The following is an 18,343-nucleotide window of genomic DNA, read 5'->3' as shown; positions in this document are numbered from 1 at the left end:
AATGAAGAGCAACGGACTCAAAATTGATCCCTGCGGTGTGCCGCGGTTGATTATTTCCGTTCTCGATTTTATCAACTTGCCTTGTTCCGTTGGTATTTCTACGTACTGTTTTCGACCTGTGAGGAATGATTGAAACCATGTACATGAAGATGCGCTCACGCCATAGTAATCCATTTTAGATAGAACTAGGCTCGGGGGCTAAAGAGCTAAATAGGCTTTTAGCCTTTTAGGCGTCAAGAGATGAGGCGAGCCCTAAAAAAAGAGCTCCAAAGGCTCGAGTCTTTTGGATCACTAGTCTGGATTCAAGCCACCTCAAACACGCCCAGATAATCGTCGTAAAATAAAAACTAGTAAAAAAGTGGATCCATGCCACATAAACTTAGATCCGGCGCCCACTATAGGCATGCTGAGGCGTCCTCAGGCATGTCGAGGTGTGCTTGGGAATGTCGAGTCATCCCCAGCCGTACTCAGGCATACCAAGGTATCTTAGAAATGCCAGACATTCTAAGAACGCCTCGGCATCTTCAAGCACACCTCAGCATGCCTAAGGACGCCTCAGCATGCGTGAGGACTTATCGGCATGCCTGAAGACGCATTGGCAATATGCCAAAGAATCCCTCGCTGTGCCGTCCCGATAGTGGGAGCCGAGTGCAGCGTTACGATCACTAAATACCAAATATCACCAATGTGGTTCAAAACTAGGCCAAATATTATCACATGATTTCTAGATTTCCCTTTGACGTAATATACGCTTAAGATTTTGAAGGAATTATGCCAAAAATGCGTATCAATCGTGAAAAAATTTATGAATAAAAGTTGCAGCGGGAAATCTTATTAAACGTGATCGTATCAAGCGGACACAGCGTGTATTTGACAGAGGGACGCCTTTTCTGAGCTTCTCACCCTTAAATAATCGTCTAACTTCAAACAAAAACACTAGTAACGTCAACTGGGGTGAATAGAGATGGCTGGGGTGAATAAGGACGAAACTTAAAAGGTTACTTACCTGACAATTTCTTAAAAAATACCCACACAAATTGTATCATATAAAACCCACGATTATTTTCAATCGAATAATACAATTTGTGAGGGTATTATTTAAGAAATTGTTGGACGCCGCCCAGGATCGCGCAAAGTGGAGGAAAGCTAGTAAGCGGACCCTGGCAAAGGCCGGGATAACGCTAGGTAGAAGAAGATTATTTAAGAAATTGTCATGTAAATCACATTTTAAGTTTTGTCCCTATTCACCCCAGCCATCCCTATTCACCCCGGTTGACGGTACCTAAAATAAAATAATAAAAGAAGCCATGCCACATATACTTACACGGACCTGCGCGGTCGGAGCGCGTACTTGACCGGCGGAGGCCTCGGGCTGGCGGCGGACTCCGCCGGCGCGCCCGCCAGCGGCACCTCCACCATGCCGAGGAAGTCGTCGCGGGTCAGCCGGTTCTCGTCGAACACCTGGATGAGGAGCTTGTGCTCCGAAGGCTTCACGCGGAACACGAACTCTTGGTTCCATACCGGGTTTAGTGTCTGGAATTTAAGATTAGAAAAATGTGACATGTTGTGACAAGGAGGAGGGGAGTCACAAACTTTGTGACGTCACATTAAGTAAAACCAAAATATTACTTTGCTAATCCACGAAAAGATAACGTGCTAGTCAATCAGTGCTAACCCGGTATATTTACTTGCGTATTTTTACATGCAATTGATGTTCCCACCCTCCCACCGCAAAAATAAATACGCAAATAAATATAACAAACCACCACCAAAAGAATAAAGGGGCCCACTGATTACCAGTCCGCCTGCAGTCTCTGGCCTTATCGGGCGGCCTGCCGTCCTAGACCAATAACGTCCACAAACATAAGCGATTATTGCCGGCCGGCAATGGTCTGCTGCCACCTCTGCGACTACAGACGAGTCGTCAGTTTCCCACCGTACGGCCGCCCGCCGGCAATAGTCTGATATAATTTTGACAGGTCCCTACAAATTGACAGTTCGCCGGACGATATCAGCCTGTCAGTTGATCGCAAAAGGCCACACATTAACAGTTCTACTTCAGATTTTGGACTGACGGCTATTCGAACTACGGCTCGTCGATTCCGGTCAGCGTCGACAGATATCTGCCGGACAGTCCGTGGCCTGCAGGCCAATTTACACACACATTATCAGATAGCCGGCCGGTGGCCTGTTGGCCGTCATCTGCTGTCAGTCGAGAGCCTTCAGTTTCATGTTTTTCAACTAGTTTAATTTTTTCATCAAAATGGACAGTCGACGTCAAAGATAATGTTTACACTTTTGGACCTTATTCCTTTGTAATAAGGCAAAAAATGTAAACATATTTTTGACTACTATAGTGAAACCTGGTTAAAAGGGGATATTACTGCAATGTTCTGCCGCCAGAGTGCAGCACTACCGACTCAGTAAATTCATAGACTAACTTATACATACTGTGCCTTAAACTGTTTTTTGACAAGTTTTCACAGACAATAAAATATGACATTGATGCATCAAGGCGGTTTGTTAACAAGGGCCTACCGGTAAACGCGAAAATCGAAATTTAGTTATCTGCCTCTTTATCGCTCGAATATGCAAGAGTGATAGAGAGATTAGATAACGAAATTTCGATTTTCTTGTTTCGCGGTAGGCCATGTGATTGACGTGACGTGTGATGTGTCAATGTGGTTTGTTTACTGTATGTGCCACAAAGGTTCCACCTACGCACTAGGTTGTTGTCGAATACAATGGCTCGCTTTTCGTATATACTTGCGAATGATTACATCGAGGATGAATGTGTCACTGAGTTTCATAGGATACTTTCCCAAAACACAAATTACCGTCCCCGCGACGTAATACTTTTGATGCAGGCTATGCATCTAATCGAGTCCGTTCCCGCCGAAGAAGAATTAATGATATGTTAAATATGTAGTAAAAACTACAAGGGTTGCGAAACTATAAGGGTTCCTATAGGGTAGTTGAATACGGAATCCTAAAAACAGGCAAACAACCTCTGTAAAATATAACGATGCGAGCGGAACACTAATTGCCTCGAGCTATCTCGGGCTTGGCCAAATTATTTATTACAAGGTATCAAACAAAAAAATCACTCGGGTAACGGCCAAGTAGACCTAATATTATGTAGAAAAGGTTTAAAAGAGTAGAATGAATATAACAAAAACATAACAGTAAAGTATTTTCATTTCTTTCAATTTGGTATACATAGATAGTACCTAAATGTAAGTAAAAGTAAAGTATGTTGAATCCACCGCTTGCAGCTTGTTACTCCATATCCTTTTTTTGTAATAATTGTCACATAGTACGAGAATTTCGGGTAGGTAATATCGCCACGCCACGCTCTGTAACTCCGAACACAGTTTGCTCCAGATATTTTCTTAACTTAAAACGGAATGAATTAATGATGTCATAATTCGGATCCCACTTGTAGCTGAAGAATTTCAAGCGTAGGTCTTATCTCTTGTCTAAGCAGGTACCTCCATACTTGCGCTAGTGTTTCTACCACGTGTCTTTATAGCGGAATCAAATCGCACAATAGCTAGTCTTTTCATTGCTAGCTGCCGTGAACGCCATCGAAGGTATACCTCCCGGCGTTGTCTTGAGAACTATTAAAATTTTAACCAGTGTTGTTATATTGGGACGCTAATTTCCCTATTTGAATCTTTCAATGTTTGCTCCTTTTTTACTCGGTTACTTACTCTTCCAGCAATCAATAATCAAGTCTGTATTTTCAAATATATAAGCCATGCAAATACAATAATAACATGTCACATTTAAAATTAATAGAGAAATAAATAAGGTTTATGTTATAATTCTCTCTATGACATTTATTTTTGACTGACAGTAAACAACAGTTGCGAGGTAACAACATGATAAATAAAGAAAAGTCTTGACAAACTAGATACTATGCAACCTTCGCATTGTTGTATTCATGCCTTAAAATTAAAATGATGCCTATGAACCAACTATGAACTCTAACTACTAGAATGAAAGTTGAATTTTACTAACGTACATATCTGTTTTTTTTACTGATTCTATTTCAATTTGACAGAAGCCCTACCGTATTTAAGGTTAAGGCGCGGTGTGTAGTAAAATGCGCTTTTTTGTCACCATATTTACAGACTTTTACAAGGATTTCATGCATTATTTTCTAGTATGTATAACTTCAGTCCTTGAACTACGTTATTGCTTGTCAGAAACACGACGGCTCATAATTTTCTCGATAGAATCTTAAGTTGAAAACATGCCTAACACTGTCTTTATTTCCTTATGTTAGAAGTACTACAACGAAAATGTATATGAAACTTACTTCAGTCGATAGCTTTTAAGTAAATCTTCATTATTGCTTGTCCTTTTATCGAAACGTTAATGTTTTCATTCATCATTTGATGAATTCAACATTTTGCTTACTAAATTACACCCTACGCGGCAATACCTTGCGCCCATTCCTCACGCCAGTACGCCCGTGACCACTGTCGGCGTCGGACCTATGCTAGTTTAGCGGACGTTTCATAAAATGGGTAATCACAGTATAAATATGCAAATATGTTATACACACAATGTTTTTCAACATGCTTACGAAGAAAAGCAAAATAATTCTTAAATACGGTGACATTTCAGACATTCGTCCGTCATATTGTCATTTTATAACAAGTTGGGCAGCAAAGGCACACACCCATCTAACCAATCCGGAATTCAGTCACGATTGATAAATTGTGTAAACATATTTTAAAAGGCTATAAAATTAATCAAATTGAATAATTTTTAAACATAGATATACAGGATTCAAATATTTTAGACTGGTCATATTTTTCATAATATCGATTTCGCCTGGCAAATCGTATTACTTTTTGGCAACCGGGTTTTTTAACCTAATTAGACCCCGCTGAATCCGAATTTGCCGGTTGCTTGATCGAATTCTTGACCGGAAGTGAGATATTTGATATTAAAGGACCCTTTTTAGGGCTCCGTACCCAAAGGGTAAAACGGGACCCTATTACTAAGACTCCACTGTCCGTCCGTCCGTCCGTCCGTCTGTCACCAGGCTGTATCTCACGAACCGTGATAGCTAGACAGTTGAAATTTTCACAGATGATGTATTTCTGTTGTCGCTATAACAACAAATACTAAAAGCAGAATAAAATAAAGATTTAAGAGGGCCTCCCATACAACAAACGTGATTTTTTATCGAAGTTAAGCAACGTCGGGCGGGGCCAGTACTTGGATGGGTGACCGTTTTTTTTTTGCCTTTTTTTGCATTATGGTACGGAACCCTTCGTGCGCGAGTCCGACTCGCACTTGTCCGGTTTTTTAGTTTTTCGTAAATAACTCTTAAACGGTGGCGCATAGCAAAACATATTCTATTACATAAGTAATCTACATAAAATTGCCTACAAGAAAGATTTAGTACAATTTTTTGCTAGGATCAATATTAAAAGAGATATTAACGCGGGAAATTCAATTATAATCACTTCTAAGGTCCCTTTTTTTAGTTTTTCGTAAATAACTCGTAAACGGTGGCCAATATCAAAAAATGTTGTAATACGTTAATAATCTACACAAAATTTTGTACAAAAAAGATTCAGTACACTTTTCGCAGGGATCAATATTTAAAAAGATAATAAAGAAGGAAAGTTAATTATAATAAATTCTAAGGTTCCTTGTTTGTATTTTTTCGTTAATAATTTGAAAAGTATGACTCATTGCAAAAAAAATCTTATACATAATAACAACTTACCCGCTGCTTTGTCTTTTTAGGGTTCCGTACCCAAAGGGTAAAACGGGACCCTATTACTAAGACTTCGCTGTCCGTCCGTCCGTCCGTCCGTCTGTCACCAGGCTGTATCTCACGAACCGTGATAGCTAGACAGTTGAAATTTTCACAGATGATGTATTTCTGTTGCCGCTATAACAACAAATACTAAAAACAGAATAAAATAAAGATTTAAGTGGGACTCCCATACAGCAAACGTGATTTTTGACCAAAGTTAAGCAACGTCGGGCGTGGTCAGTACTTGGATGGGTGACCGTTTTCTTTTTGCATTTTTTTCCGTTTTTTTTTTGCATTATGGTACTGAACTCTTCGTGCGCGAGTCCGACTCGCACTTGCCCGGTTTTTTTTAATATTGATCCTAGCGAAAAGTGTCCTACATGTTTCTTGTAGGAAATTTTATGTTTATTATTTATGTATAAGATTTTTTTGCTATGAGTCATACTTTTCAAATTATTAACGAAAAACTAAAAACAAGGAACCTTAGAATTTAATATAATTAACTTTCTCTCTTTATTATCTTTTTAAATTTTGATCCCTGCTAAAAGTGTACCGAATCTTTTTTGTACAAAATTTTGTGTAGATTATTAACGTTTAACAAGATTTTTTTATATTGGCCACCATTTACGAGTTATTTACGAAAAACTAAAAAAAGGGACCTTCACCCCCCCTCCCCCCTACACCCTCAGCACACCCGTTAAGCTCGAGGACATTAAGTATGGTTATCTGGACACCACAAGGTATAACTGTGCCAATTTTCAAAATTATACGAATTATTTCCGCAGATTTTTTTTTATTTTCTTGAGCTATTAACTAACTCGAATGTCGAAGTAGAAGTATTTTTTGTCATTACAATCTTTAAATGCTTGACTTTTACTCGTCAATTCAAAATTAGAAAAATAGTAAGTATTACAGTTAGAGTTATAAATTGTTATAATTATTTCTTGTACAGCTAATTTTATGTACTTATTGGAGCTATGCATAACTCAATAGTCCCACAAATTATCTTAGCTTTGCTAGTATTCTTCCTTATATTCACTACCTACTTGCCCGAAATTGACTGCTAGAGTTAGACCAAGTCTGCAACGATTTTGATAGCATAGGCAGTGCAAGTGTTATTCATAATTTCATAGAAGATTGACGTTTAAAATAACACTTGCACTGCGTGTGCAATCAAAATCGTTGCAGATTTTTCTTGGTCTAGCTCTATTACATTTTTAATGTCTATTAGTAAGTACTATTTTTTGTCTCATAATAATTTGGTATCATTTGATTAGATTCTCAGTTTGTCGCGGTATACACTTATATTGTATATAATTAATAATTATTTACACTCACCGTCTTACCTACTACCATTTTTAATTTCATTAAGTACTCAACAAAATTCGAATTTGCTAATAAATCTTATTCAATATTAATTGCCGGAAAAAATCCCGGAACTGACAATTCAGAATACCGATGTCGTCAGAATAAGGACGTAGACGTGCTGCGCGGGAATGGTGCGGTGCGCCGCGCGGGGCGCCCGCCTGCCCGTTCTACCACGCGTCTGCTTCACCCCCTTGAAAACGTAAAACTCGAGTATAAGAGCGCCTTAATAAGGTCTACTGGCCTTAAAATTGTGTATGAAATTACAAGCAAATATCAGCGTCATAAATTAAGTATTGGATCCGTGATGTTCGAAGACAAAAAGTCGTATGCTTATTTTAGGGACTATGAACTCTTAAGTACTAGGAATAAAGTAGAATTTACTAATGCTGTAACGTGTGTCGATCGCCGGCCGGCTACATCATGATGTGTGTTAGACTGGACTCGAGGCCACGGACTGTCCGGCGGATATCTGTCGGCGCTGACTGGAATCGTCAGGCGGCCACACACTATCGGTTCGTGTAAGTCGTCAGGCCGAAAACTGACAGAGAACTGTTTAGTGTGTGGCCTTTTGCGGTCAACTGACAGGCTGATATCGTCCGGCGGACTGGTAATCAGTGGGCCCCTTTATACTCGACACGTGTTTCGCCTCTCTACGAGGCATCCTCAGGAGTTGTTGACGGTTGTGTCACATTAAGTGTTAATTTAATTTAATGAATTTGTGATTAATTATTTATTTTTCCCAAATAAACGTCACATTACATTAACCCTTAATAAGGCATAGTGGTTCAGAAAATATGCAAAATTGAAACCTAGCTATCGCTTTAAAATAAAGTTCAAAATCAGGTGGGAAATATATTCCCTCTGCCTTTCAAAGGATTAATTTCATCTATAACCGAAAATTGTTTTGAAGTTTTATATTTACTATGTAGTTAAGCAACCGAACGGGACCAGATATAACAAGGAGGGGTCCTTGTTATATCTGGTCCCAATCTTTGATCTTGAAATTCGTGTGACATAATTTATTGATTATGAATTGAAGGGATGTTTACAAAAACAACATAACTGCTTAGAGCGGTTGACACTTTTTTAAGAACATTGTTAATCGTTTCAGGTGTCAACCAGTGTAGTCAGTTATGTTGTTTTTGTAAACATCCCTTCAATTGTTAGGTACCAATATATGTATAATAATGACTTTATTTTCTTTGCCTCGCTTAGCGCAGTTCTAGTGAACATTCTATTGATTCGTAACGCATTCCTCGCTACGCATCCTCGCACGTCTCCTATGGAAACGCAGCCTAATGGTTCCTAGGTAAAGACAGGCATACCTTTTTCTTAGTCTTAGTGAGAAACGTCTCTATGGTGACGTCACCGTCCACCTTCTGTAGCTCCACACGCACATACGGGTCGCTGCGAACAAACAAACCATCAAAATAATTATAATTATATATAATGAAGTCGCGCCACATAATAAATAAGGCTGCTATTTAACTGATCACCAGATTTAGTAAAATTTAATACCAAAAAAATCTATTTTACCACCCTAAAATCATGAATGATCACCAAAATTATAACACCATTTTAATGTGAAATGATAACCAATTTTATTACATTTTACTATCCTTTTAAAGGAAATGACACCAAACTAATCATTATTAACCCGAAAATAGTCAATGATTACCAAATTTCAAACCCCATTTTAATGTGAAATGATAACCAAATTTATACATCTTGCTATCCTATTAAAGAAAATGACAACAAAATAATCATTGTAAACCCAAAAATAGTAACTGACCACCAAATTTAGAACTTCATTTTAATGTAAAATGATAACCAAATTTTTAAATCTTGCTATCCTACTAAAGCAAATGACTCCAAAATAATCATTGTAAACGCAAAAATAGTAAATGATCACAAAAATTGTAACCACATTTTAATTAAAAATGTGCAAATATTTAATATATAATATCCTATTAAATTAATTAATCCACTTCGTCACCTTTTTCTAGTAGCATTTTATTTCTGTAATAGTCGCAGTTCTAACCTAACCTAACCCACTTTTCTAGTAGCATTTCTTTTCTGTAAGGGTCGCAGTTCAAACCTAACCTAACCCACTTTTCTAGTAGCGTTTCGTATCTGTATGGGTAGCAGTAGAAACTTAACCTAACCTACTTTTCTAGTACCATTTCGTTTCTGTAAGGGTCGCAGTGCTAACCTAACCTAACCCACTTAACTGATAGCAGTTTAACTTACTTTTCTAGTAGCATAACGAAATGCTACTAGAAAAGTAGATTAGGTTAGGTAGATATGCGGCGCGGCAAACGGGGGGTTGAGCGGGAGGGGCTAGTAATTTTGGCATCAGTTTACTTTATTTGGTAATATGTATACATTTTTTGGTAATCATAGTGGTTTATTTAGGTGAAAATATCGCATTAATTTGGTCTTCAAGATTTGGTGATCATTAATGATTTTTGGTGATCATTCAATATATTTGGTATTTGAATACAATTTGAAGTGCAGTCGTAATTAAAATGGTGGTACTTTTGTATTTTTAGGCCTTATTTTTTAGGGTTCCGTACCCAAAGGGTAAAACGGGACCCTATTACTAAGACTTCGCTGTCCGTCCGTCCGTCCGTCCGTCCGTCTGTCACCAGGCTGTATCTCACGAACCGTGATAGCTAGACAGTTGAAATTTTCACAGATGATGTATTTCTGTTGCCGCTATAACAACAAATACTAAAAACAGAATAAAATAAAGATTTAAATGGGGCTCCCATACAACAAACGTGATTTTTGACCAAAGTTAAGCAACGTCGGGAGTGGTCAGTACTTGGATGGGTGACCGTTTTTTTTTTGCTTTTTTTTCGTTTTTTTTTTTTTGCATTATGGTACGGAACCCTTCGTGCGCGAGTCCGACTCGCACTTGCCCGGTTTTTTGGTGTTCAGTAATTTTTTTTGGTAAGCATGATTTTTTTATTTAGGGTACCAAAGTATTTTTTGGTGGTCATTATATTTGTAGCCAATAAATAATAGTACTACCATCAGTGTTGCCAGATGGTCACAAAAGTAACATTTTTCGTGAGTTTTCGCCTTCTCGTGTGACATGTGCGTGACTTACGATCTTGAGGCAATTTTTGTGACTTTTTAAGCCAGTCGAATTTTGGACAAGTTTAGTTCTGCAATTTGTATTATTTAGGAACGTGGTGAACGCACCCAAGTTGACACTAGCACTGACACCTTGACGTTACATCCACCATCATGTTTATTATAATAGTTGTGGCAAGATGAGACTTGTTACCTTGACATGACGGTGTCATTTAGTTTGATAGTAGTAGTTATTTTTTTTAGTGTATGATTCATTTCTTTTAGCCTCATATCTCGAATATCTGTACGAATAGCATTATAATTATATACTTCGGACAAAAGTTTTATCACAAAATTTTCTACAAATTTGGTTATGTTCATTTTTACTCTGCGATCAATACTTTAGGAGCTACAGGCTGTTAAAGTTAAATAAGAGATAAAAAATAGACGGTTTAAGAAAACGTCGTTTTTTCGTAATTGTTCATCATAAAAAAAAAAGTTTAGGATAAGCAAGCTAAGCAACCTGCTGATATAATATAAAAAAAAACCGGCCAAGAGCATGTCGGGCAATGCTCAGTGTTGTAGGGTTCCGTAGTTACCCGTCCGTCAAAATAGACTATTTGCAAAAACTCAAAAACTGCTAAACCGATTAGGCTCGCTATATTTTTCCTTGAAAGTCTTTACTAAGTTTTACTTTCACGATTTTTTAAATATTTTTTGGACCCATGGTTAAAATGCTAGGGGAACTAAAGTGGAAAACACAACTTTTTTCTTTCAGATCGATTATTTCCGAAAATATTAAGTTGATCAAAAATGGTCCTTAAAGACCCTTATTCATTTTAAAAGACCTATCCAAGACACCCCACACTATAGGGTTAAAGCGAAAAAAAAATTCATCCCCACTTAATGTAGGGGAGTCACCCTCAAAAAATATTTTTTCTAGTTTATATTTTACGACTTTGTCAGTGTAACAAATTTATATATTCATGCCAAATTTAATAATACAAACTAGAAAAAAATATTTTTTTATGGTGGCTGCCCTACATTAAAGTGGGGATGATTTTTTTTTCGCTTCCACCCTATAGTGTGGGATGTCGTTAGATAGGTCTTTTAAAACGAATACTGGTCTTCAAGAACCATTTTTTGATAAACTTAATATTTTCGGAAATAATCGATTTGAAAGAAAAAAAGTTGTGTTTTCCCCTTTAGTTCCTCTAACTTTTGAACCATGGGTCCAAAAAATATGAAAAAATCATAAAAACATAGCTTAGTAAAGACTTTCAAGGAAAAATAGCGAACCTAATCGGTACAGCTGTTTTTGAGTTTTTGCGAATAGTCTATTTTGACAGACGGGTAACTACGGAACCCTACACTGAGCATGGCCCGACATGCTCTTGGCCGGTTTTTTTTTATATTTTATCAGCAGGTCACTTAGCTTGCCTACTCCAAACTAAATTTTTTATTTATGATGAACAATTACGAAAAAAACGACGTTTTCTTAAATCGTCTATTTTTATCACTTATTTAACTTTAACAGCCTGTAGCTCCTAAAGTATTGATTGTAGAGTAAAAATAAACATAACCAAATTTGTAGTAAATTTTATGTTAAAACTTTTGTCCGAAGTAATTATAATGCTATTAATACAGATATTCGAGATTTGAGCACAAATATGACAAAAGGTACCTTCAACCCCCCTCTACACCCCCAGCACACCCCCTACCCTCGAGGACTTTTAGTATGTTTATCTGGACACCACAAGGTATACCTGTACCAATTTTCAAAACTACACGAATTATTTCCGCATATTTTTCTAATTTGCTTAGGCTATAAAGTATTGATCGTAGAGTTAAAATAAACATAACCAAATTTGTAGGAAATTGTATGATAAAATTTTGTCTGAAGTAATTATAATGCTATTTGTACATATATTCGAGATATGAGCAAAGATATGAAAAAAGGTACCTTTAACCCTCCCCGCACCCTCAGCACACTCCCTACCCTCGAGGACTTTAAGTATGTTTCTCTGGACACCACAAGGTATACCTGTACCAATTTTCAAAACTACACGAATTATTTCCGCAGATTTTTCTAATTTCCTTGGGTTATTGAAAATCTTAATATTTTATTTTTCTCATTGACCCCCCAAAAGTAGCCATTATGCTTAAAATTCATTTGTTTACTTACGTTACATGACTTACATGTCCGTTTTTGGGTCACTAATTTACATATGTGTACCAAATTTCAACTTAATTGGTCCAGTAGTTTCCGTGAAAATAGGCTGTGACAGACGGACGGACAGACAGACAAACAGAAGCACGAGTGATCCTATAAGGGTTCCGTTTATTCCTTTTGAGGAAAAATCATATAAGGTTAGTAGATTTTTTGTGAAATATATTATTTTCTGAATTTCTTCTAACAAAATCGATTTACCTACCCATACAATACAATAATATAAAAATGTGACTTGAGCAGCAAAAACGTGACTTTTAGGGAAACGAAACGTAACTTATGACTCCAGAGCCCTGGCAACACTGACTACCATAGAGAAATATAAGTATAGAAACAGTGGTAAACACCAGCCTTCTTGACAAAACGCGAGTTATTTCGTAGTCGACATCAAGCGTCAAGTAGTGGAACTATCAGTACCGCTACTCGACACCGATGACGAAAAATGTACTGCTAAATCAATTTACAACTAATATTATAAGCAGAAGGAGTTGAATATAGAGTTCCGGTTAATCTGGTTATAATATATGCTGAAAATTGTTGAGCATTAAACTTTTCGATCGTTGCAACATCTATTGTCAAGTAGCAGTACTGATAATTCCGCTACTCGATGCTAGATGTCGACTACGAAAATAATAGTAGCACTCTATGTAAGTATTTTTTTCTCCATGCCCGTAATAATTGCTCGGAGCAATGCTGAGCCGAACGGAGCCGAGAATGCCCGAAAGGATCAGTTTCGCCCCCCTGGTCGCACTAAGACAGAATCATCGAAATGGATCGAATCATGCTAAGGTCGACTCCAATGCCGAATGATTACCATTACCGAATTATGAATATCCGCTATAATTTTTGTACGCCTCAGAAAAAGTCGTGACCTACGCCTACATTGCACTACGTATATTATTAGGTATGTAGTTATAGGTCCTGTGTATGTACCAGACTGCTCTGATTGATCATATGACGCATGTCCAAATTTAGCTTGATTGGAACCCGCGACCACCCGATACAGTACCGCTTAAATATGATGACGTTTAATACGATTTCCCGCGTAATACACCATATAAAATCAGGGACACGCCATTTTTGTATCACTTTCAATCATTATTACTAATGATTTATTATATGCATAAATAAATACAGATAAACACATATATCTTACATTTTACTTCCTTCCGACATCCGATATCGGATCGGATAATGTGAAAACGCTCTTGCGGACACTACAATGTGGGCCAGAAAATTGGTACGCAAATGGCGTTTATGCACATTTCGTTAGAGCGCATATTCGCTCGGCGTTATATGAAATCTTTGCAGTTCTTAACCGATTTTCTTGAAATTTTGTGAGCAGGTTCAGTATTTTTTTTCTAGTCGAACCATTTAATATAGTAATAAAAATCACACCAATCATAATACATAGGTAGGGTAGAAAAGGGGTCGATGTGTGGAAGGGCGGCACCGTCGTCGAACCCAAGCCACCTGGCAGTGGACTTAAAGCAGTGGTTCAGAAATTTTTGTCGATTTTTTTTTTTTAATATTTATAAATGGCGGAGCCCTTGGAGTTGACAGACTCGCGAGATCTAAGGGTCATAGAGCTACTGGTCTACATGGCTAGGTCGGTTATTTTTTGGCTACATTCGGCCTTTTTCATCCACCATTGCAATACGTGGGCCATACTGAAAATTTCTGGATTCTGATATATGAGACGACTTATTTTTGCTAAGTGGCCAGTTCAGGAATTTTCAGTATGGCCTAAGTACTACCAAAAAGAATAGATAGTATAGAGGTGTCCTGTCATTGTAAATGTTGTAGACACTGTAAATTTACTGCCATCTATCGACACACGACTAAAACTCAAAATGAAAACGTATAAAGTTATCAAAAAATGTATATATATGGATAAATGATTTTATTATTTTTATATCATTTTGATCCATGTTCATTCACTGATATCTATGTGTTAAAATTGTTAAATATGAAACGGTGTCGTCACGCCATCTAGCCGAGGATAGGCTAAAGGTGTGTGCGGCATCTATTCGAAAATGACTTTTACTTGATTTCCGAGGCACGTTTTTTCCTTAGACTTTATTCGTCTTATACGAAGTTACATATGTCTTTGGTACTACTAGAGATGTAGTGTATAATTATTTTCTATCATATTTTCTCGCCAACGTTCGTATTTGTCATGCTACTTTAGTCAATCTCAGTACGGGCGAGAGTTGTAGCGAGACTGACTGAAATAGCAAGACACGTTCGTACGTTTCCGTGAAAATACGATGGTAAATAATTATGATTACATCTGTAGCGTATCCACCGCAAGATCATTTCGCACATTCAATTCACTAGCGACCCGCCCCGGCTTTGCACGGCTTACACAAAACCTTAACAATTTATACACGTGAACCTTCCTCAAGAATCCCTTTATTGATAGGTGAAAACCGCATGAAAATCCTTTCAGTAGTTTTTGAGTTAATCGCGACCATACATACATACGACAGACGCGGCGGGGGACTTTAATTTATAAGATGTAGTGATGTATACTTTACTCCTGTTCCGTAAGACTCACTTTCGAACAAATTCTCAAATGTACATACGTCCTTATAAGCGTGTCTAAATAATCCACATATAACATATACTAAATATCGACACTTTACGGTTATCACAAACAATAGTTAAGTAGGTAGTAGCTAAATAGTTACATTCTTAACTATGTATTATAATTTATGACTATAGTTAAGAGGAAAAACACGTCCAAGGTTGCATGTGAATCTTGATACTTGGAATTCTGTTATCACTTATCAATGAATGAGGCATGTTTAATAGGGAGTATTACTGCAATGTTCCGCCACCAGAGTGCAGCTCTAGCGCACATCCTAAGCCATAGTTGACTACCGGTCTGGCCTAGTGGGTAGTGTCCCTGCCTATGAAGCCGATGGTCCTGGGTTCGAATCCCGGTAAGGGCATTTATTTGTGTGATGAACACAGATATTTGTTGTTGTAGTCATGGATGTTTTCTATGTATTTAAGAGCACTATTACATTTCGGCGTTGAGCGAGTTTAGGTATTTTACGCGCTGCGGCAGGCCGTGCGAGCTCAGTACGCCGATCCCTTCTACCACACTCGCACTACAATGATGGATTAAACATTCTTGATCCTTCGCGAAGCATATTGAAATCAACCATAACAACACTAACTGTACTTAACTTTTAAAGTTCTAAAACTGTTATTTGGTAAGTACGAAAATACTAAATGCAGTGCAAATGTACATAGGGGCTGTTCATAAATTACGTCATCTATTTTTGACGATTTTTGACCCCCCCCCCCACCCCTCAAATCATCCAAAAATCAAGCTTCGGATGAATCTGATTCCTCCTACGTCATGTTACCATCATCCGATGTCCAGACCCCCCCACTCCTCCCATTTGAAACGACGTAATTTATGAATAGCCCCATACTTGTACTTATGAAGGTATATTACTCGAAAGAAATTATAGGTACCTACTCGCTTATTTACATGTTTCGTCATTGCATTTGGAACCTATAGGTTGTAAAGTTTGTATCAACGAGGGTTTAAAAACGAACTGGTACTGAGGATCTGATGATGATTAAGGTGGTCACGGATACCAATCAACCATGTAGTAACATGATTAGGCTCGTTTGATTCGTCTCAACAAGATCTTTGACACTGAAGATACACAGGGTCTGATGATGGAGCTTGAAGGTGGCCACGGGTACCAGTCTATCATGTAACTAAACAACTTCGTGTTTGGGCTCGTTTGATTCGTCTCAACAAGATCTTTGACACAAGACAGTACTCAGGGTCTGATGATGGAGCTGGAAGGTACCATTACCAATCAACCCTGCAACTAAACCACATCGTGTTTAGGATCGTTTGATTCGTCTCAACAAGATCTTTGACACTAGGTGATACTCAGAGTCTGATGATGGAGCTGGAAGGTGGTCACCGGTACCAATCAACCATGCAACTAAACCATTTCGTGTTTAGGCTCGTTTTATTCGTTTCAACAAGATCTTTGACACAAGATAGTACTCAGGGTCTGATGTTGGAGCCGGAAGGTGGTCACCGGTACCAATCAACCATGCAACTAAACCATTTCGTGTTTAGGCACGTTTTATTCATCTCAACAAGATCTTTGACACAAGGTAGTACTCAGAGTCTGATGATGGAGCGCGAAGGTGGCGACGGGTACCTGTCTGTCATCATCAGCTCCATCATCAGACCCTGAGTAGTATCTTGTGTCAAACATCTTATTGCGACGAATCAAACGAGCCCAAACACGAAGTGGTTCAGTTACATGGTACACTGGTACCCGTGGCCACAGTCCAGCTCCATCATCAGACCCTGAGTACTAACTTGTGTCAAAGATCTTGTTGCGACGAATCGAACGAAGCCAAACACGAAGTGGTTTAGTTGCATGGTTGATTGGTACCGGTGACCACCTTCCGGATCCATCATCAGACCCTCAGTACTACCTTGTGTCAAAGATCTTGTTGCGACAAATCAAACGAGCCCAAACACGAAGTGGTTCAGTTACATGGTAGACTGGTACCCGTGGCCACAGTCCAGCTCCATCATCAGACCCTGAGTACTAACTTGTGTCAAAGATCTTGTTGCGACGAATCGAACGAAGCCAAACACGAAGTAGTTTAGTTGCATGGTTGATTGGTACCGGTCACCACCTTCCGGATCCATCATCAGACCCTCAGTACTACCTTGTGTCAAAGATCTTGTTGCGACAAATCAAACGAGCCCAAACACGAAGTGGTTCAGTTACACGGTAGACTGGTACCCGTGGCCACCTTCCAGCTCCATCATCAGATCCTGAGTACTATCTTGTGTCCAAGGTCTTGTTGAGACGAATCAAACGAGCCTAAACACGAAGTAGTTTAGTTGCATGGTTGATTGGTACCGGTGACCACCTTCCGGCTCCAACATCAGACCCTGAGTACTATCTTGTGTCAAAGATCTTATAGAAACGAATAAAACGAGCCTAAACACGAAGTGGTTTAGTGGCATGGTTGATTGGTACCGGTGACGGTGACCACCTGCCGGCTCCATCATCAGACCCTGAGTACTATCTTGTGTCAAAGATCTTGTTGAGACGAATCAAACGAGCCTAAACACGAAGTGGTTTAGTTGCATGGTTGATTGGTACCGGTGACCACCTTCCGGCTCCATCATCAGACCCTGAGTATTATCTTGTGCCAAAGATCTTGTTGAGACGAATCAAACAAGCCCAAACACGAAGTGGTTTAGTTGCATGGTTGATTGGTACCGGTGACCACCTTCCGGCTCCATCATCAGACCCTGAGTACTATCTTAAGTCAAAGATCTTGTTGAGACGAATAAAACGAGCCTAAACACGAAGTGGTTTAGTTGCATTGTTGATTGGTACTGGTGACCACCTTCCGGCTCCATCATCAGACCCTGAGTACTATCTTAAGTCAAAGATCTTGTTGAGCCGAATCAAACGAGCCCAAACACGAAGTGGTTTAGTTGCATGGTTGATTGGTACCGGTGACCACCTTCCGGCTCCATCATCAGACCCTGAGTACTATCTTGTGTCAAAGATCTTGTTGAGATGAATAAAACGAGCCTAAACACGAAGTGGTTTAGTTGCATGGTTGATTGGTACCGGTGACCACCTTCCGGCTTCATCATCAGACCCTGAGTACTATCTTGAGTCAAATAAATACATATAGAATGTCAGGTCGTTTCAAATATTTTTAATCCTGTCCGGTAGTTTATTAAACTGTACCATTATAAATTATAATACTATAAAAACGGTGCTAGGATCAAAGTCTCTCGTTGCGGTTTACACGCACACAGTATAGCGTTTTACACGGCGCCCACCGCACACAAT

At 38.6% G+C, this 18,343-nt stretch overlaps 2 protein-coding genes across 2 annotated transcripts in view; both read right to left on the bottom strand.

The window, feature by feature from the left end:
• The window catches only part of LOC134798030 (uncharacterized), a 146,314-nt gene extending 138,107 nt beyond the window's left edge, over window positions 1-8,207 (bottom strand). The window contains exon 1 of the mRNA XM_063770361.1: window positions 8,203-8,207. The gene's annotated coding sequence lies outside the window, so the exon portion shown is untranslated. The remainder of the gene's footprint in view (window positions 1-8,202) is intronic.
• LOC134798456 (E3 ubiquitin-protein ligase Nedd-4) overlaps window positions 1-18,343 on the bottom strand; it is a 75,496-nt gene that overhangs the window by 48,268 nt on the left and 8,885 nt on the right. The window contains exons 3-4 of the mRNA XM_063770897.1: window positions 8,479-8,560; window positions 1,325-1,533 (exon numbers count right to left, since the gene is read on the bottom strand). Of these exons, the coding sequence (XP_063626967.1) occupies window positions 1,325-1,533; window positions 8,479-8,560 (291 nt within the window). The remainder of the gene's footprint in view (window positions 1-1,324; window positions 1,534-8,478; window positions 8,561-18,343) is intronic.

Source organism: Cydia splendana, chromosome 16, assembly GCF_910591565.1.
Source record: "Cydia splendana chromosome 16, ilCydSple1.2, whole genome shotgun sequence".
Classification (NCBI taxonomy): domain Eukaryota; kingdom Metazoa; phylum Arthropoda; class Insecta; order Lepidoptera; family Tortricidae; genus Cydia; species Cydia splendana.
This window is presented reverse-complemented; position numbering and strand designations above follow the sequence as displayed.